General features: G+C 28.2%; 3 protein-coding genes and 1 long non-coding RNA gene across 7 annotated transcripts; all 4 read right to left on the reverse strand.

Moving 5' to 3' along the window:
• Window positions 1–215: 215 nt before the first annotated feature.
• Window positions 216–3,649, reverse strand: LOC122523276 (L-lactate dehydrogenase-like). Its single transcript, XM_043644938.1, has 8 exons — window positions 3,423–3,649; window positions 3,175–3,301; window positions 2,448–2,565; window positions 1,834–2,007; window positions 1,569–1,742; window positions 929–1,046; window positions 690–813; window positions 216–380 (listed from the first exon to the last, which is right to left on the reverse strand). The coding sequence occupies exons 1-8, from the start codon at window positions 3,647–3,649 to the stop codon at window positions 216–218; spliced, it is 1,227 nt and encodes a 408-aa protein (XP_043500873.1).
• A 3,726-nt stretch (window positions 3,650–7,375) lies between these two features.
• Window positions 7,376–11,842, reverse strand: LOC122523412 (L-lactate dehydrogenase-like). The gene is made up of 5 exons (XM_043645133.1): window positions 11,743–11,842; window positions 9,242–9,371; window positions 8,599–9,064; window positions 7,955–8,196; window positions 7,376–7,794 (listed from the first exon to the last, which is right to left on the reverse strand). The coding sequence occupies exons 2-5, from the start codon at window positions 9,365–9,367 to the stop codon at window positions 7,630–7,632; spliced, it is 999 nt and encodes a 332-aa protein (XP_043501068.1). The 5' UTR covers window positions 9,368–9,371; window positions 11,743–11,842; the 3' UTR covers window positions 7,376–7,629.
• A 1,974-nt stretch (window positions 11,843–13,816) lies between these two features.
• Window positions 13,817–17,242, reverse strand: LOC122523126 (thymidylate synthase). 4 transcript variants are annotated; one of them, XM_043644736.1, is made up of 8 exons: window positions 17,146–17,240; window positions 16,830–17,078; window positions 16,181–16,444; window positions 15,574–15,836; window positions 15,195–15,497; window positions 14,784–15,114; window positions 14,578–14,644; window positions 13,817–14,244 (listed from the first exon to the last, which is right to left on the reverse strand). In XM_043644736.1, exons 2-5 carry the CDS (start codon window positions 17,017–17,019, stop codon window positions 15,288–15,290), a joined length of 927 nt encoding a protein of 308 aa, XP_043500671.1. In that variant the 5' UTR covers window positions 17,020–17,078; window positions 17,146–17,240; the 3' UTR covers window positions 13,817–14,244; window positions 14,578–14,644; window positions 14,784–15,114; window positions 15,195–15,287. The 4 variants fall into 4 exon arrangements, with proteins under 4 accessions (XP_043500671.1, XP_043500670.1, XP_043500668.1 ...); XM_043644735.1 differs by having other exon boundaries at window positions 14,784–15,103; window positions 16,830–17,242; XM_043644733.1 differs by having other exon boundaries at window positions 16,830–17,242.
• Window positions 17,243–18,513: 1,271 nt separating this feature from the next.
• LOC122523127 lies at window positions 18,514–19,733 on the reverse strand. Its single transcript, XR_006305256.1, has 5 exons — window positions 19,692–19,733; window positions 19,499–19,601; window positions 19,068–19,145; window positions 18,790–18,970; window positions 18,514–18,688 (listed from the first exon to the last, which is right to left on the reverse strand). It is a non-coding gene; the product is annotated as an uncharacterized LOC122523127 (long non-coding RNA).
• Between the last annotated feature and the right edge of the window lie 1,334 nt (window positions 19,734–21,067).

The following is a 21,067-nucleotide window of genomic DNA, read 5'->3' on the forward strand; positions in this document are numbered from 1 at the left end:
AAGTGAATAATATGCAGAATAAGAACCGAACGTTTCTCGGAAATCTGAAATTATAAATTCTTTAGAGTTTCGTATTATTATAGAGATAAGTCACGCGCGAAAAGAATCAAAAGACGACATGTGATTTATTAAAACCAACAATACTTTTTTTTAAATGTCAAGTTAAACGTAGTACGAAAATGAATGACGTTCTCGTTCGACCAATTCGAAGTCGACTATAACTTGATATCCTTTTGAACATTATACACGATATTTGCAGAGCTTTGAAATAACTTCTTCTCGAATTCGGTCATACGTTGTCTTACTATCTTTGTGACGCCATGTTCTCCAATTACGCAGGGTAGTGACAAATACATTTCGTGACAAATGTCGAAATGTCCCTAAGAAAACAAAACGAAAGCCAAAATATATATATAAGTTTTGCACTTCAAATTCACCCTTTTTCAAGTCAAATTCATCTTTAAAAAATCACTTGAAATAAAACTTGTTTTATAAATACCTCAATAATTATTCACTGTAAATCTCATTTTGTATAATAATTTTTATAAAATAAAATAAAAAACAGATTTTTGGAACCAACGATACACAATTTTTGTCTTTCATATAATACTTATTAAATAAAAGTAAAAAAAACTTGTTAAATGAGGGAATACATTGAAATAATAATACGAGTATTTGTATGATAGTACTTGAATCATAGTCGACACTGTTATGACGCGTTGTGCATTCCCCAATATTGCATTTACAATATCAGCTACACAAAGTCCTATACCAATGTTCGTATATCCTTTCAAACATCTGACGGTCGCACCTCTAAAATACAAGAAAATCAATTATTACGTACTCGTATAAATTATTTTTTCTTTTTGCGTACGAATTTTATAACTTTTTAATAATGTAATTTTGATTTTTAAAAAGTTTAACTTACAAGCCAATAACTTCTTTGGAAAGTTCGTGCCATTTCTCTTCGTCAGTTTCCAAACCAATATTCGGAATAATATCACGAAATTGCACACCTGCGACATTTACTCCCGACCAAAGTGGAACTATAAGAAATGGTATAACTAATAGTAAGTATATGAGAAACTATTAGCAATTATTGAAACTTGTTAAGAGGAATTGATATAAAGTTAAAAATTTTAATTATCATTAGTTCAAATAAATAATTTGTATATGTTTACAGTATAATATTTATTGTAAATTTGCTTAAGAAAAGGCTCATAAAAAAAAAAGGCGTATGAATGAATAATTTACGATATCGCCGTATACCACTAGTTTACATGACGCCTTGTGTATAGATCAATAATTTTGACAATGGACTGATCTGAGTAAAAAGAATTTGAAAAAATGAATCATCATAATTTATTTTATAATATAAATAATTGTAAAATATAAAATTAAATTATAAAATCAATTTTTTTTTTATTTATTGTTAGTTCACTGTTACAATTACCTACACATACATATGCGTATAATATATCCATATATTTTTTTCTTTATAGAAATGTAGGAAAAAATTAATGAAAACTGAGGAAACAATTTATACATATATAAAGAATGCAACTGACCTTGAGAATCTCCATGCTCGCCTATAATATAAGCATTAACGGAACTTGGAGCGATACCTAAACGATCGGAAATTAAGTATCGAAATCTGCAAGTATCTATGTAAGTTCCGCTACCGATAATACGATGGAATGGCAAACCGCTCGCTTTCCATGTTACCCATGAAAGAATATCGACTGCAATATAAGAAATAAATACATATATTTGTTATGCTCACAATTAAATTTTTGTAAATTGGAATTTACGATCAATCAAATTCGTATTAACCTGGATTACTGGCAACAACGAAAACTGCGTTGGGACTAAAACTTAATAAAGAAGGTATTATTGTTTTGATTATGTCAGTGTTACGCTTCGTTAAATCCAAACGGCTTTCACCCTTTTCTTGTCTCACCCCAGCACAAACTATCACCACCTTGGAGTTGCTCGTGATACAGAAATCTACGAAAAAGTATTCACAAATTAATAAGTATACAAGGGATGGTAAAAAAAGGGTTCAGTATTTTAAAAGCTTATAGTACTCACCGAGACGAATGAAAAATGTCTAATTAATATAAGTCCTAAAATCAATCCTTTTGTTATAAATTAACTTTTATTATTTATGTGCGTTCGATAATGTAAACGAGTCTTTTGGCCAGATTTTAAATTTACACAAAAGAATTTATTTAGATATACATTACGCTCATGAATAATAACAATTTATTTATATCTAAAGGATATAAGTTATTGATTTTAGGACCCATGTTAATTATAAATTGTTTATTCCTCTTAGTTAGTAAGTACTATAAGTCCTTACAATTTTGGATCCTTTTTTTACTACCCTGTATACTTTGACATATAGAGCGTCCTATTTGTAAAAATGAATGAAAACATTGTATTACCTGTATCAAAATCAATTCGTGGATCTCCTATAAGAACTGAGCCATGAGAAATATCCATGCCCTCTCCTTCGAGTTTTTTCGGAAATGCATCCACGATAGCAATATGAGATGTAATTTTCTAATATTAAAAATACGCGTTCAACGATTATTAAATAACTATTATGATATTATGAATTTCTTGTACACTCCGAGATTACTGATTATACAAGATGAGTTTACTAATATGAAAACTTTAAATAATTTGTAAGTTATACGTTGTACGAAAAAATGTTTCAAACAAAAGTTTAATGGTGTCTAAAGGGACATACAGTATTCTAATCTGTTTTATATTATCTTACCTTTTTATCTAGATATTAGGATTACCTTCAGTTTTTTACATGAAATGGCTAATATTTTTTTTCGAATTCGAATAAATTATCATATTTTGTCTAAGAAAGGCCTTTATATCTCAATAAAAAACTAAGGTAATAAAAAACAGATTAAAGCACTGTATATCCCCTAGGAACCATTAAACTTTTTTTTGAAACATTTTTTCGTATAACGAATAACTTATGAGTTATTTAAGGTCGTCGTGTTAAGAGATTCACCCTTATATGTAAGATTTCGTATGCAGTAATACGATTTTCTCGTATGACATATGAAATTTCACTTTACTTCGATATAAATTGTGAATGGAGAGGAAAAGAAGAAAGTCAAAATAAAGAAAAAGAGAGAAAGAAACTTATACCTGAAATAGAAGTGCAGTGGCAACACCAATTCCGACCATACCAGCCCCAACGATAGATACTTTATGACAACAATCTCTTACAGGCTCGGAAACCTTGCATAAAAGTTCTTCACGCAGACACATCGGTCTAAATGATAAGAACAAATAACATCAAATAGGATAACGTTGAATAAACAATTGCATTTCAGGGAAAAAAAGGAAAAGAATAAAAAAATTTCTTAATGCAAACGGTGATTCACAATTCTTACTGTAAATCTGTTCGTTGTTTATCAGAACCACAAGAAGCATCCTCTGTGAATGACGCCGATTCGATTCTCTTCCCATTATTTTTACCGTTTAAGATATTCTTAAATATTGTCGGTGGCAAATTTCGAAGACCTCGATTTATACCAAGATTTCTTTTCGACGTTACATATTCCCAATTTTTCAAACAGACACGTAAAAATGAAGAAGAGAATTGTAGGGTAAGTACCATTGCTCTAATCACGCGATTCCCCTTGATTTTTCACGTGTTTTTCGACAGTCCTTTACCCTCGCTCGTGTCGTATCGGGCCAGACATTTTCGAGCGACATTCGTAGAAACTTAGATATACTGCCATTACCGCAGTTTGTCAATTATTATACGAATCCATGGTTACTGCACTTGTAACTAATTTAACAGTGACGGATATACATTGGGGTTGAATTAATTAATACTAAACCTATCGACACTTTGTGTATACATATTTCTACCATGAACGGTCAAATGACCGCTTTAAAAAAAACATATATTATATTCTAATATACTAGAATGAGATTTTAACCAATTTGATTGTGAACAAAATATTTTATTTTATTTAGAAATGAATAATATACATTTTATGCGTTTATACGCGTCAAAAAATGTAAAACCATTATTCATTGTTTTCGTTGAAAAAATAGTTTATAAAAATTATATGACCAAATGATCCTTAAGTATAGGACTATAATCCTAGGCCGACATTTGTAACTAACCCTTTTACTACTATATCATTATTAGACAAATTTAAATAACTCAAATTTAAATTCAGATTTCAATATAATTGTTATAAAAAAAATAAATACGCGTTAGAAAGTATTTTTCCACTTATTAATTACGAATCCTAAACAGACGAGATAATAAGGCATGTAATAGGGATACATAAACTACCGGAGAAAAAAAACCATGTGATAAGACGTCTCTTTTTTCGCACTTCAATTTATCATTTCAATAGGATAGGAAAAATCTTCTATTTTCTTTCGAATTAATAAAATTAATTGTCGCAATTAGACTAGTATGCAAAATGAAGTTATATAATCCTAAGTCTTTTATTAACACTTAAAGACCGCTCACGAGATTTCTCGTATTTTAATGCTAATTATAAGACATAAAGGACCGGCAACGAGTTTTCTAGTTTTTATCTTTTTTCTCTGTAATTTTTGTGTTGTATGTTTGCATAAAAGAAATTGCTTTTAAAAATATCGTAACCTGCGGAATTATTAAATTTATTTTAAAAACTACCTTTATAATATATTAGTTATAAGGTTAATAAAAATGTGGATTTTTAATTTTCTATATATATTTGTTTTTCATTTCCAAATAGCTGGGCTTACAAAGACACTTTCATCATTTGCAATCTCAGATTTTTTCAAACTTTGTACACTTGTAGTGATCCATGAGGACTATACATTGCATTCGTGAAAATTTACTTATAGCCAACAATTTGCGAAAAAAGCTGGGTAAAAATTTCATAAAAATTCTTATTTACATTATGTCGTTTGCTTCGGTAACGTAACGGGTAGCAACGCGGTTTTATGTCCCTGATGTTACTGGATCATCAAGTCCTCGACGGGGAGAAATTTTTTGTTTGATTTCTTTTTTCATTATTTCATTCATCATTTTTAATCTGTACGACGAATATCATCCTGAACAATGTATCGTGCCAGGCATGCCAAGAAATTAATTTATGTTAGTTTTTGCGTGTTATTTTATTTACAATTACTTATTATATTACTTGAGTAATGTTTATTTTATAATAAAATAAAAACATTTGCAAATATAAAAAACTTAATACGCTCTAAATATAAATGCACCTATTTTTTTGACTATGTCCCCTATAAAATTAATATAACATTTTCTAAAAAAATAAAAAAAAACAAACAGATAAAGCGAATTAAACATATTTTATAATACAATAACGAAAATAAGGATGAATAAAAATAAAAATCTAGGAAAAACATTTCCTCCCCATCGCGTATTCGATCCAGTGACATCAGGGACATGAGGTGCCCTTATTAGAGTAAGCCTTTTTTTGTTACGACAGGAGGAAAAAGGCATTTCGGGCCCGTTATCTGAGATAGTGTCGGATTCAATCCGTCCGGGATTCCGTCCTAGCCAAGAGAAGCCTGGCTAGATCAGTTCCAATACGGGCCGCCTACGGACTAAAAAATCTCCTAATGTATGATACTGACATACCAGAGAGAAAGGTAGAACCCCAGACCGACGGATAAGTTATACACCCTGCGCATCCTTCGATAAGCCAGGAGAGATTTCCCTCCGCTCTCATACTCATACCATATCGCACAAAACGCAGACGCACATACTTTAGCTTTTAGCACATATATAGCTTTTTGGACACACTTACAGTGGTAATCACTCATTCAAAGGCTCATGCACATACTATATTGCATTGACTCAGTCATTCGCTTTTTGACGTGCTGACCGGGTCCATTCCATCCTATATACTCATACTGCACGCACCATATGCAAACTTATAACAACGTACGACAACGAAACAAAGGCAGCGTTTATGCTATTACGAAACGCGTGCTGCTGGGGTACTTTTAATCCTTTTTTTTTTGTTTCATCAGGAGGAAAAACCTTCATAGGCCCCTGGGTCCAGTACCCAGGGGAGTGTCAGATTCAGCTCGCGTGAGGATATACCTTAGGATCGGGCTGCCTACCGACTAAAAAACCTCCCGATAACCTTAATTCTAACACACAAAGGGTGGGTAGATGAAACCCCGCGACGGACGGATTACAAATACATCCCGTACCCACCCCCGTTCAACTGAGACGGAATTTACCCAGTTCTCTCCCGTTTATGTACATTAAAAAATATGTATAATTCTTACTAACTACGGGTAGTTTTAATCCTAGCCTAAGGCGGACGCAAGGGAGCTAGTCTCCTTTGCGCCCTTCCTCGCTCGGAACGCCTTTCGGTGCCTTCTTCCTTTTTCATAACTAGTCCCTTCAAATAGATGAAAAGTTGAAGACATTGACCTAAAATTCGGCATATCCTTAAAACCAGTGAAACGAGTATTATTAAGATTTAACAAGAGATAATATTTATCATTATTGTCAATATTCTGTTCGAAAAAAACATATTATTGTTCATAATTTGTTTGAAAATACAAATATTTAAAAAATTTTAATTTTGTTCCAATTTTTATAAGGGGTATCGTTAATTGTATTTTTAACTATGAGAAATGCAATATCACCGTTAGGCTAAAAAAGAAATATATGCGTGGTATCCACATGCAATTGAAGTGAAACTAAATTATTCTATGCGTTGCTAACTTTATTAAATAATTAAATTATTAATTATTATAACACAATAAATTTATTTTGTATATAAAAAGTTTGTAAAATCAATCTAGTGTTCTGTCATTAAAATTTAAAATTTTTAAAAATTGAAATTATTCGGTTTGGTTTTTGAACGGCTTAATCGACAGGTTATTATTGATTGTTAAATAGGTTAGATACTTGAAGTAAAATAGTTTTTCTTTTTCTTTTTGTCAAGTAATTATAAAACTTATATTATAAATATTTGTTTTTTATAATAAAAATATAAAGACTCATATAAAAACGCAAGAAGCTTGTGGTACGATAGTTTATAGTTTTTTTTTGTAAAATATATAATTGGCTGATTTACATCTTTTTTGTCATTTATATGTATGCAGTAGATACAAATTTTTGTCATGATTGTAGTAATGAATTTAGATCTACGATGTTTTATAAAGACATAAACTACTATAATGATATCACAACATCAATGATAATTAAACTACAATGTTAATACTGGAGCTCATACTTTTTTAGTTGCTTCCAAAACATAATTGCTACATTTGTATGAACTTATCATGAAATAAAGAAGAAAAGTAAAAATGAATGCAATTTGTAAATTATAAAATAAATAATATCGTATTAAAACCTTTAGTATTCATCAAAAACAATTAACAAATTATAATAACTTAAGCTTTTGTAGAATTATATAAATAAAAGTTAAATAAATACAACGACATGATATAAGTGAAAATATCGGAAGTAATCACCGAATTTACACTTGCGCTTAAGAGTAGTTGAAGCCTAATGAAAATAAATATACATTAAACATGCACGACACGTAAAAGACAAAAAAAATGCTAATATAATTATATGCACGCAATACTGTTGCTTCAAAGGTCCAAATTTTTCTGGACTTCGTGTATTGTCTGAGCTGATTTTTGAAGCAGTTTCCGTTCTTCCTCCGTCAATATTTGATTAACAATAGATGTGACACCGTTTTCACCCAACATTGATGGTAAAGATAAGAAAACTTCCTCAGTAATTCCATGATGACCCTAAAATATCATAAATATTATTTAATGTTTAAAAGTCAATTTTTAATGTCAGTGTAGATATTGTGAAAATATATATGAATAAAAAATAGATTCTATTGATAGATGATATTACAGAAATTATCTTATGTAGTATATAAAGAGTTTTACTTTATCGACTCACAGTAACTTTGACGGTAACAGCGTGCACTTGATGAGTGTTTCGCAATATCGTTGCTGCAAGACTCGATACGTTAAGCCCGATTGCCCAAGAAGTATAACCTTTGAGCTTGATAACTTCATATGCACTTTGGACGACTTGTTTATGCACATCATCCCAATGTTCTTCGTCTGTGCTAGTACCAATGTTAGGTTTAAGCTCACGGAAACGTACACCAGCGACATTCACACTGGACCAGAGTGGTACTAAAAAGATAAAAACTATGATAATTTTAGGGAATTTATTTTAAAATAAAAGGATATTATCAATCTATTCAAAGAAATATATTCTTTTGTAATTTAATTATATTTATTTATATCCTTTTCTGGATACTGTGTGTGTGTGTGAAAAGAAATAAAATTGTAAATATCATCAACACACGTGTTTAGCGATACAGGATTCAAACGGTTTTCATTTCCACGATTATAAATATTTTTCAATAAAAATTAATATTGAAATGCTCTAAAAAAGTCAATAAGTATTAGACTCAAATTTAAATTTTGTATTTTTATTATGTTCTAAGAAAGAAATTCTTCAAATAATTGTAATTTTTAAACCAAATTAATGAAAATCCTTTTTCAAAAAAAAAATTTTGATAACCAACTTACCGCTACTATCACCATGTTCTCCTATTACCCAAGCATGACAAGAGGTTGGTGCTACGTTGAGCTTTTGAGAAAGCAGGAAACGGAAACGCGTAGAATCCAAATTGGTTCCACTACCGATAACGCGGTTCTGCGGTAAACCGGATAGTTTCCATGCGACGTAAGTTAAAATGTCAACAGGATTAGATACAATCAATAAGATCGTATTAGGGCTATATTTGACGAGCTGAGGAATGATTCCTTTGAAGATCTCAATGTTTCTTTGAACGAGATCGAGTCTGCTTTCACCTTCTCGTTGACGAGCACCAGCAGTCACGATACACAAAGTCGAATTTGCTGTGGCTGCATAATCAGTACTGGCATTGATCCTTGCGTTCTTCAAAAATGCACTACCATGTTGGAGATCCATCATTTCTCCTTTCAACTTGTCCGCCATCACATCGACGAGTACGAGATCATTCGACACGTTCTGTAAATGAAAATAAGTAAATAAATAAAGTAGTTTAGATTGATTAAAAAAATATGCGTATTATTTTTGTATTTATAAGAATAACACATTAACGTCAAAATTAGACTATTTTGATGATTTTTTTCTCAATTTGTTATTAATTTTTTTTTATATTAAAAAAATAAATAATTTACTTACGTTCGTCAAAATACTGAAGGCACATGCCATTCCAACCTGACCAACGCCAACAACAGTAACTTTATTTTTTCCATTGGAAGTGGGCTCTACGACATTGGTCAACAATTTTTCGTTCAACGACGACATTTTCCTGGAAAAGATAAATAAAACGTCAGCAAAGATATATTTTAGTATATATCCTATTATTTATTCACTATTATTTTAATATTTCATTTTTTTATTGAATTTTTAATATTTTTTAATAATCAAAAGTTATCATTTATTTATATCATGACTTCGGGATATTCCCAAAAAAAAATTATTAATAATAGCATTGATAATCGCACTGACATTTTCAAAACAGATTATTGTGTTTAAATATACAGTTGATTAAATTTTTAGATTATTTCTATGCGCGTTATTATCGATTGTCATTCTATATCGATGTATGTAACAAAGGACAGTATGTAGATATCTTGTTACCAAAAAGTTCAAATGTTTTTATGACGTGTAAAAGTACGAACAAACATTTTGGAAGTGTAAAAATTTCCTCAAGGTCATCCCACTCGGAAGGTCAAAGAGGTCAAATATCTTCACGTTTACACGTTTATGTTTCCTGCCTATTCGAGATGATACCGATGGTCGAAGCAAATGGCTATTTTTAACAAATTTTATTATGCTTCCGTATTTTAGAAACGAAGAAGATGAACGTGATTGGTTGGAAAATTAGAAAATATTCGAGAAAAAAATATTCGAAGAAGCTTTTGTAAAAATAAAAATTAATATTTTGTATCAATCGAATGTGAAATGAAAAATGTTTTATAAAAAATCACGTATAGCATAAAGCATACATGCAGTGTTGAATGAAAATAGTATTAGCACCAGCTAAATTTTCTTATTAAATATTCTATAAATTTACCAAAAATATATGATTTTTTGTTTAATATTTTTTCTGTAAAATATATTTTTTAAATATAAAGTTAAATTGATTTATAATAAAAACTAAATAATAAGAAATGTTTAAAATCAATTTTTAAATACGATAATATTTTAAAGAATTAAAAGCAAAGTTTTTTTTTAAACCCATTTAATCCGACATAATTAAAAGTCAAATTTTATCAAATTCCCCTTGGATTTTATTCACAAAAACAATAAAATAAAATAAATGTTGAAATGAATTTTATTTATCAGTAGAAAAATTAAAAATCGTCAAACTTTATATTCGAAAAATATATTTCACATAAAAATTAATTAAAGAATCATTCTATTTAATCATAAATTTGAAAATTTATTTAAATTCTCAGATTTATTAATTTAGATAAAAATTTATTTTAAATCAGTAAAGATTAAATCTTAAAATTAACATCAGTTTCAAATTTATGAAAAATTGTTAGTATAAATCTATCAAGTGGCAAACAAATCAAATCGTATAAATCTGAAAAAATATGATTCTTTATTACCTTTATTTTTCTTTTTTAAATTTATTATTACTATGGAAAAATATGATCTGCGCGAATATATTTTTTTTTTTTATGTAAATACGAATAATTTGTATAGAATATTTTATTTGGCTAACATTAAAGAAATAATTCTTAGTCTCCAAAAGTGTAGAAAAATATTTCGTTACCATATGTAAAAGAATTTTAATTATAATTTTTTTTCGACTAACGTCAATAGTCATTTTCAGTAGTCAATATAAGAATCACAGCTGGAGAGCGTGGCGTATCTTATTTTGAATCGAATCGTCCAAAAGGGAAGGAACTCAAACTAACACAATTCCATTTACCCACCCACACAAACCACATTTTCGTGGAAGAAAAACTGACATTGTAATAAAACGAAGCCGTAAAGTGGCATCACGATAATCGTTAAAAATGCATTAGAGACACGAGCTTAATCAGTATATTAAAGCTGATATTTAATATACACGGTGTTTTAAAAGTATTTTATAAAAAAAAAAGGTTTCTGACATAACCCTGACGTAATCTTGCAAGACATCGTACGCACAAAAATTTTAATATATAATAAATTTCTAATTTTTGGGTTTAGGAAAACAACTTTTAGAACACTCTGTAATTCTAACACCCCACTACTTAAATGTAATTACAAATAAATATATTTATAATAATAAATTTATTATTTATTAATAGAACTCTACTAAAAAATTCATGTAGTGAACATTGCAATAAGAAAGAAATCAACTAAATATCTACATTTTGAAATTAATGACATTTCATTGTGTTATAAAAAGAAAAGTAAAAGTAAAAGTAACGAAAATCCAAGAACGATAATTCAATTCAGCATTTATTCCTCAAGAGATTAAATTCTTTTTTTACAAAAAGAAATCAATAAAATTGTAGAAGAAATAAAAAATACAAATTTTACTGTTATATCACGCATAATTTATTACACGTCCATCTTATTACTTATTTTCAATTGTTTATATTATTTAATTGTTAAAAATGAAAGGAATATTATTTTTTAAGTTCAATAGTTAAAAGAAAAAAAATACTTTTACTGACCTTCCAAATATATTTCGATCGTAGACTCACTGATCTGAAATTTTGAAAAATTGTTGATTTGAACAGGTAGGAGAAGTGAACGTTAAAAACGATACTAGCAGCCGGCACACCGGTTTACTACTGACTGAACTGACAGAACTCTCTCTTCAGTTGCGTTTCTTAAGGTGACCTTGTCTCCCACTTTTTATACCTCTACCAGCCAGGGTATAATTGTATACATAAGATTAACGCCATAGCAATATCGATCTTCGGAAATCGAATACGTTTATTATCCAATTTTAAATGTAATTGCAATTTTTTAACGATTTTTATACAAATTCATCATCTTCGTATATTTTTTTAATAATATATTTTAAAATATTTTGACTCTTGTAGTATGGCGAGTGGCGCGTATGCTTGAAAGCACGTAACAGCAAAGAAATTTCTCAGAAGCGTAGACCATTGACAATGGACACACTCCCACAGGTATAAGCCTGATGCAACTTTCTGTTCTTTTAGAAACTCCAACAGCACATAGTCCCTAATTCATTTTCAAATTCTTTCGCTCTTTTCGAATCATTCTTACAGTTAAAATAAAAAGTAATAGTTTAAGAAAGACGATGATTATTTTAAATACTATTACTATTTGTTTGCTATTAAATTTTTTTTATATAATTATTTATTGCTTCCAGTGTTTGAAATAATTAATACTTCTATATAAATTTAATATTTGGTTAATTTATTATATTTATATTATATTACAATATTTTTTTATATTATATGGTGTTATATTATAGTATTTTAGCATAATATCATTTAGTTATCAGTAACAATAAGTATAAGTATCAAATTGCATTTTATTCATTCCTAGAATTGCGTCAGGGTGGTATCAAAATCAATTTCAGAATTGCATCAGATTGTTCTTAGACTTGCATAGGGTTACAGCTTGTTTTATTGCATAATAATATTTTAATAAAAAATGTCAACCATTTCCTTAAAATACCAAATCAAAATTTAAAACAATACTAATTCAATAAAAAACAGCCTATAATTATTTCAATACTTTGATCTATTAATGAATATGAAAAATTTGTAAACAAATTTTTTTTGAATCTAAAGGTAAAATAATAGTCTATACTTCTGATAAGTTATCTAATATTTTTTTAAATATAAGATAACGTTAATTTGTACTTAAACTTATACTAAAAGTTATCGTTTTGACTGTAAACGATAAGTATGATAACAAAAGAAATCATAGAATTTTACATTTTTATTTGATATAATCCCTGTGGTATTGAAGTTGTTGAGATTGCTGCATACATTTTTTCAGCATTTTTCTGATATCAACAGAATTCTCGGAGATTATGTCCATAGACGATGTCTCGTGGTGCTCAACCAAACGATGTAGTAGTATAGTAGTAGCCAATCATCTGTTATTTAACTGAAATGATGCAACAAATAGGAGCTAATAGTTTAAGTCCACTAATCGTAAGTACACGCAACAAATTTCAGAATACGTGAAACATCCAATAAAGTGACTCATTAAATATAAACATTATACATTTTGTAAATAGTTTTCATTTTAACTTAAAATTAAGTTATATTTTTTGTGGATTACTAATATTTTTCTGCGAACAATTGGTTGAGAAAAACTACTTTAATGTACCTAAAAAAAGACGAAATTTATTCAGTTTTTAGAATTTGCACCTAATTGCTAATACAAAAATATTCAAAAGGAATGCATAATATATTTATTATGTTGCACGTATTTTGCATATATCCACGTATTAACGTATATTTAATGTAATTATATGAAACGAAGATTAGGTTTATAGATATGTATATGTAGGTATACGTGACATCGGTCATTGACCATTTATTTGTAATACACGACCGTGACGTTCCAGTCCAACATTTCTACTTTTCTCAGATTCCCTTCCACCTATTGTAAAGTCTTATATACCATTTCTATCTACGAGTGCCCATCTCTACGAGTAGTACGTGAGCGTGAGCACGTGTACATCATTTAGGGAAGGGGTTATGTTGGTCACGTGGACATTACGCATCCATATTTAAAACATTGTCTGCAAGTAGATAAATTCAACACAATCTAAATTTATTCATCATATGTTTTCCTTCAGAATATACAAGATGTTTCAAAATAATTATTCCTAGTTCACACATCCATAATTGAATAAATTCTATAAGTAATAGTTCGTTTTAAGAAGAAAGAATAACATATTATCAAATTCCAATTTCGGTAGAACAACAACAATAAAGGATAAATACATCAAATAATTTATTAACATTTTTAAAATAAAAAATGCATATTATTGCACTTTTATTCTACATTATAGCTGTAGCAGAATGTTGTTCAGTTATTTTTTATATCTGTTGCTCTGGGAACATAATGTCGTACACCCCATTTAATGTTTGCTTCCTTGTCAGTTTTGACAAATGTATAAACAGGTTTTCTCAATTTATTCATCTGTTCTAACTTTGATAGAAAATAAGTTGATATTGCTAAAACAGAAAAAAAAAATATATATATATGCTATGATATTTTATTATTGAAGTTATTCTTACACATACGCACACACGCGGATACGCTATACACGGATACACTATACCTCATTACTATAAATTATTTTCATTTTTACTCATATTTATTTTTATATTTTATTCTTTATTAATATTATCTACAGTTAGAAAAAATATGTAATTTTAAAAGGAGAACGGTTGTAAATAAAATTATTTTTGAACATAAACATGAAACAATTAACTTTTGTTTTATATAATAGTTTCAGTTCCTAAAAATAAATGCGTTAAAACAAAATATAAATATATTAAACTTACATTTATTACAAGTGATAATACATATTGAATCTAAAAGAAGATATATAAAGATGTATTTCTTGTAATTCTGAAAAGACAATTTATATATTACATATGTATAAATTAAATATAAAGTGTCTGTGTGTGTGTGTGTGAAATTAATTTTTATAAAAATTTATATTTGCGGATACATTTTATGTCATATGTTTATGATAATATAAACTTACCATATGAAATATTAGCACTATTAAATTCTTTGCTGAATGCAGATTAAAATGTAATGATCTAGTCAAGTTAACATATAGCTTTCACAAAATGTCAGTGACAGGTACTTATATACTTTTTGGACTATAGATACAGAAGCTTTTTTATTTAACTTTCTCTTGCCCTAGATTTGATCATCGATAACTTTCAATAATGTATAGTTGTATCGTTATTACTCTCTCTTTTATGATTTGAGGAATTTTAATGTTAGTAAAATTTCTTCATTCAATATCATGGAAAGAATTGAGTATTTTTCCTCGCTTCTAATGTGCAATGTATAGTCCTAATGGACCCCTATAAATGTATAAAGTTTCAAAAAAATATGAAAAACAATGGGTACTTAGCTCTTATAAGTAAAATTAAAAAATATTTACAAATTTTGTTTGAAATGATTTAATTTTGTAAAATTTCGATTTAAAAAATCACAGCAGAGACACCCATATACACACATATATAAACATATTGGATTAAACTGCCATTTGCATATCAATTTTTGGATGTGGTTTATAATTTATTAGTTCAAAATTATTAAATGTGAAGTCATCTATATCTTTAATGTCACCAATTATTTTCAATATGGGAAATGGCCTCGGTGTGCGTTTTATTTGTTCTTCAAGTGCCGATATATGATTAATGTATATGTGACAATCACCCATCGTGTGTATAAATTCACCTGGCTGTGATAAATGAAAGAGAATTATTTTATTGTTGTTGTAAATATATATTTTGCAAATATAATGAGATGAAATATACCTTCAAATTTGTAATATGAGCCACCATGTAAGTTAATAGAGAATATGACGCTATATTAAATGGAACACCAAGACCCATATCGGCACTTCTTTGATAAAGTTGACATGACAACGTTCCGTTGCTTACATAAAATTGTACCAAACAGTGACAAGGTGGTAAAGCCATTTTTGGAATATCAACTGGATTCCATGCAGTCATTATTATTCTTCTATCATCCGGTGAGTGTTTTATTTTATGAATGACTTCCTTCAACTGGTCAATACCTTCATTTCCATATTAATTATTTTAACATATTTAAAGTATTAAGTTAATCATGGTATACATAAGTTATATATACAGGATGGTAAAAAATGAATTCGATATTTTAAGGGCTTATACTATTTATTAAGAGGAGTAAAAAATGTATAATTTTAGACTCACTTACGATATCAAACACTCAACAATAGTAAAAGTTAATTTACATTGAAAGGATTGATTTTAGACCGATCCCGTGTTAATTAGATATTTTTTACTTCTCTTGATAAGTACTATAAGCCTTTAAAATATGAGACCCTTTTACTTATATATATATTTATAAACATTTAAAAATAATCTAACAAAAACATGCCTTGTTCTTTGTAATTTGAATGCATATTTTTGTATTCCACGCCGTAATGTCTCCATTGAAATCCATATACTGGGCCAAGATCACCTTCTTCTCTATCAGTAAAACCACAAGAATCAAGAAAAGCACGAGAACCATTGGAATCCCAAATATGTACTCCTTTATCTTGTAATTCTTTTACATTAGTCGATCCTTTAATAAACCATAACAATTCTTCTATGACTCCACGCCAAAAGACTCGTTTTGTAGTCAACAAAGGAAATATTCCTGTGAAGATAATAGGAAAAATTATTATACAGTTTCTATTTTTGTTCTTCAACTTATTTATCCTCATAAATAGAAATTCAAAGAAATGCATGAGTCAAATGAGTTATAGCAATATAAGTAATAACATAAAGAGAATAATGAACAGATGCTTTTGATAAATTTTGATTAAAATATTAAAGTTTGATGATGCTTATTCTAATAATATTCATATTAATACTTATCGTTCTTTTGTAGATAAATTCGTAAGAGTTTTTTGGATCTTTTGTTTTTATCTTTTTTGATCTAATTTTATACTTTTTAAAAATTCTAATTGTTTCTTTTATTCTAATTTCGATCTTATTAAATACTTTAGTTCTTATAATTGTCATTGTGGAAGAAACAATACCATTTGCTAAATTGAAACGCATCTGTGTTCCAAAAATCGAATAAGTTCCAACTCCAGTTCTATCGTTTTTTTTAACTCCAGTTTTAATTATTTTCTTGATCAAATTCAAATACTGATATTCGTCATGATCTTCTACCGTTTTCGAATTTTTAGATTCCTCTATATTAACTTTATAATTTTGTTCAAACATGATATTTTTAAAGCGAATCTTAGTGAAGTAACCTTATTTTTTTACACGTGCCCGATAATCTATAAGATATTTTTAAATAATAATATTTCACGACGATTTAAACTTAATTGTTAAACGCAAACGTACATATTATTATTAAAAATGATTTTTATCTAATTTGATATTGTATGTAACTAAAGTTTTAAATTTAAGATATTTATTTGAAATTTGTAAAACATTGAACGTAACGTACGAAAAAGTAGTGATTTCCATGTCCTAAATATAAAGGTTAATAAAACGTTTAAAATGTAAGAATTTCAACATTTCAATTAAAATAAAATAAAATTAAGTTCTACAATTGAGTACAATTGTATTAAATCTTTGTTGTAATTTTTATTGAGAAAGACGGAGATTTAAATAAAAAAACAACAAATTTCCCGCCAACTTGCATAGTTATAAAAAATAGTCATGTTTTCAACCGCTAGGGAGAAGGTATATAAGAGATGCTCGCTACTGCTGAGCATTTATAAATAACCCACGTGAAGGCACGTAAATAAAGACATGTATGAAAAACTTTATGTGCTAATTGTAATGTAAAATTACGTTTTGAAGTGTGAACTCCTGTAGTTTAAAATGTCACGAAAGGAAAGAATACGAATTTTAATAAAAGACAACTTGTAATTTATCATAGAGAAAAAGGCAAAACTTATCGTGAAATAGCAGAATTATTACGAATGAAGAAGAGTACAGTTGCTGATATAATTAAAAGATATCTAGTAGACGACCGCATTGATTTTATAAAATAAAAAGGTCAAACTCGAGTTTTGAATGAAACTGAAGAAAGAAAAATAATAGGAAAAATTGAACAAAATCCGCATTATAGTGCATTAAAATTAGTTTCTGAAGTTTATAATGAAAGTGGGAAGACGATTAGTGCTGAAACAGTGCGTAAAATAAAGAGAAACAATGGGTATAACAGTCACATAGAAAAAAAAACCGTATACTAATGGCTGCTGATTCTAAAAAGTCTATTCAGAAAGCGCAAGATTAATGGAAAGATGTTATTTTTGCTGGTTAAAGTAAATATTATACTTTTACTTCAGACGGAACAAATAAAGAATGATAAAAACTAAATAAAAGTTTGAAATCAACAAATTTAAAATCTATTGTTAAGCACAGGCGTGGTTCTGCGGTTGTGTAAAGATTTTGAATGCTGGATTTGATAAGTTGATGTTCATTAATGAGATCTCAGATAAGAACAAATATTTAGATCTTCTGAAGAAAAATTTACACAAAAGTCTAACTAAGATGAATATACAAAATTCTTTCAAATTTTACCAGAGCAACGATCTAAAGCATAAAGCTATAAGAATATTTATTACGTAATTGTTCAAAAGTTTTACCTCTACCCTTCATAATCTCCAGACTTTAATCCAAACGAAAATTTTTGAAACGAATTAAACAACAAAATTAGACAATCAATGATAAATTAAAAAAAATCTGGTGTGTGTACTTATGTACGCACGTAAGAAGTTATACTTCTTCTGCGTAGAAAAATATTTTTTTCACAGCCTATACTTCTTAGAACGTTCCGCGTTTTTTTGTGATGGATACCTTCTTTTAGATACATTTTTATAACGATAGTAATAGGTATTACACTTCTCTGAATTAGTTTTAGAAATCTCGAAAACTGAAACAAGAATTTAAATGTATACTGATACTGGTCAAAAAGCTGCAAGAGATTATAGTTTTATAAGAATTATTGTAGAAAATAACTTATAAAGAACTAACAATAAGATGTATTCATTTTTCAATTCTTTTGATACAATATTAATGCACATGGTTTCTTCCCAGTGTGAATAAAAAGAAGACAGTGTCTTCCAAAATATTTCATTATTTCAGTATCGTCGGCTTCTTCTTATAGTTGTTGAAAATAATATGTGCTCTCTCTTCCAGTAAAATGGTTGATCATCTATGCGGAGAGAATAAATTTTCTACTGGTTTGAATAAATATTTTTCAAGAGAATTATAATATTTGTTTCTTTCAGAAGCAAGTTTATTATTTTTACCTTTTAACAGATTCATGTCTTGCTTATTACTTGTAACTGTGGCTTCATTCTATTCGTATAATAATTCACATGAAATCTCTACAATGAAGACATTAGTTAAAAGAAATTTTTATATCATTAACCATTAGAAAATGAAATTTATATGCATAGATTCAATGTTGGAATGGAGTCTTTTTCTTGGGTGTTTTACAGTCTTTGATTGGAACAAAAAATGTAGAGCCGCATATTTAGCTAAAACTATTCAAGAAAGTAGTTTATGTATGAAATATAAATATATAAAAATAGAAACAGAGTACCATAAACTGAATTAAAAAACAATATAATATATATATAATATATACTTGGTAAAGTATTTTAACTGAATAGAATATTACTATTCTATTTACTATTGTCTCTTATAATGTCAATTTAGAATTCATCGGTATACTTACAATTAGATTAAAATCAGAAAATTATCATCGTATAGTTAAGGCATAAAAACAATTGTACAGCATGTTATCCAGTTTATTAATTTTTAACCTAAATTGATAATCACTATAGAGAAGAAATGAAACGAATTAAAACTAATAAATAATAATACATACCTCAGTTAACCTCACAAAACTAACAAATAATAATACATACCTCAATTAACCTCAAAAAAGATTTTTATTACTAATATTCTTAAATAATCAATGTTTTTTAAGATATTTTTAAAAATATTCACAGTTTTTTTAATATCAATCACCATCGTATGTAATAATTATAATAAACCAGTGAAAGCATAGGATGAGTATCTTTGTTAATGGATCCAGCAGGGCGTGCTTAGCAACGGTTTGAAGAGTGGGGAGGCGCGCTAACAACATTTCGATATTCTCAAAATGATTGAGGTGCGTATTTCGAATATACTCTAAGAATCTACAATCTTTACGGATCGTACATAGATCGTTAACACGTTCAGTGCCACACGAATTCTTAAGGAAATCCTCGTCAGGCCACGCTCGTTATTTATTATTGAACAAATATCAAAATATAGATATCAGTCCACACTAAATGTAAGGTAGATATATCGAATTACTTCATGCCGTAAATTTGAAGTCGCTTTGCCCGCGCATCATAAATACCGGAAGACGTTGATCGCTTTCGGAAGTTTGTTATGGTCGGGATGCGCACGCATCGTAAAAATTCACTCTCATCATTATATCATTTATAATTTTTTTATATCTATGAGTTTTAACATTTATTGTACATTGATTAATATTTATTAAACGCAGGTTCCAGAGTCATAGTTATCGTAAAAACATTCAAAACAATAAATTTTTTAACATCTTGTGCAAATAAAAAAAATATTATTACAAAAAATCCCAAAATTATCTCCTATTTTAATTTTACACTTATCTGTTCTATTTAACTTATGTCCATAATGGATAACATTATGTCCATTTTTCAGGGTGCTAGTATCAATGTAGTTATAATAAAATTTAATAAATCTTGATCTGTGAGAAGGCATGATATTAATATTATATATACATGAAATTATTAATGATTAGAATATGTCATTGTTATTTGTTACTATATTGAAAGATTTATATATTTTTATATACCTATTAAAAAATAAAATATTAACTGTAATTCAAGTAATAAATCTTTCTTTATATGCGCAAGATGTTAAAAAATTTATTGTTTTTTAATTTTTTTGTAATAATTTTAATTTTCTTTCCTGTATATAATTAAAAATTAAGAAATTTAAAAAGAATTTGTATAACTTAAGGATAGAAAAACTTATAAAAAAAAACTTCCCCCGCGAAGAATCGAAAATTTAATAACCGACGTGAGAAGTGAGGACGATACTACTTACGGTATCGTGCCACTTCACAAATATTCAATTTTTTCCTAAAATATTTTTATGATTTTTAAGCTGAATAAGAATGCATTACTGTTTTCTTATTTAAAACTTGGTAAGAAGAGAAACTAAGAATGGCAGTGCCTTTGGCCTTTAAGCCCTTGAATGGCGCTGCTAA

This window comes from Polistes fuscatus, unplaced genomic scaffold (assembly GCF_010416935.1).
Source record: "Polistes fuscatus isolate 324 unplaced genomic scaffold, CU_Pfus_HIC Scaffold6, whole genome shotgun sequence".
Lineage (NCBI taxonomy): Eukaryota > Metazoa > Arthropoda > Insecta > Hymenoptera > Vespidae > Polistes > Polistes fuscatus.

What these genes read in the sequence shown, in the direction of transcription:
- LOC122523276 (XM_043644938.1), bottom strand. Translation starts at nt 3,649, where the DNA reads ATGGTACTTACCCTACAATTCTCTTCTTCATTTTTACGTGTCTGTTTG. An exon ending in CCACTGCACTTCTATTTCAG is followed by an intron (nt 2,566 to 3,174) that starts GTATAAGTTTCT and finishes TTTTAATATTAG; the next exon opens with AAAATTACATCTCATATTGC. An exon ending in ACGAATTGATTTTGATACAG is followed by an intron (nt 2,008 to 2,447) that starts GTAATACAATGT and finishes ACTTTTTCGTAG; the next exon opens with ATTTCTGTATCACGAGCAAC.
- LOC122523412 (XM_043645133.1), bottom strand. Translation starts at nt 9,367, where the DNA reads ATGTCGTCGTTGAACGAAAAATTGTTGACCAATGTCGTAGAGCCCACT. An exon ending in CCTTCAGTATTTTGACGAAC is followed by an intron (nt 9,065 to 9,241) that starts GTAAGTAAATTA and finishes TTTCATTTACAG; the next exon opens with AACGTGTCGAATGATCTCGT. An exon ending in CTGTTACCGTCAAAGTTACT is followed by an intron (nt 7,795 to 7,954) that starts GTGAGTCGATAA and finishes ATGATATTTTAG; the next exon opens with GGTCATCATGGAATTACTGA.
- LOC122523126 (XM_043644735.1), bottom strand. Translation starts at nt 17,019, where the DNA reads ATGTTTGAACAAAATTATAAAGTTAATATAGAGGAATCTAAAAATTCG. An exon ending in GCGTTTCAATTTAGCAAATG is followed by an intron (nt 16,445 to 16,829) that starts GTATTGTTTCTT and finishes TTATCTTCACAG; the next exon opens with GAATATTTCCTTTGTTGACT. An exon ending in CTCATATTACAAATTTGAAG is followed by an intron (nt 15,498 to 15,573) that starts GTATATTTCATC and finishes CATTTATCACAG; the next exon opens with CCAGGTGAATTTATACACAC.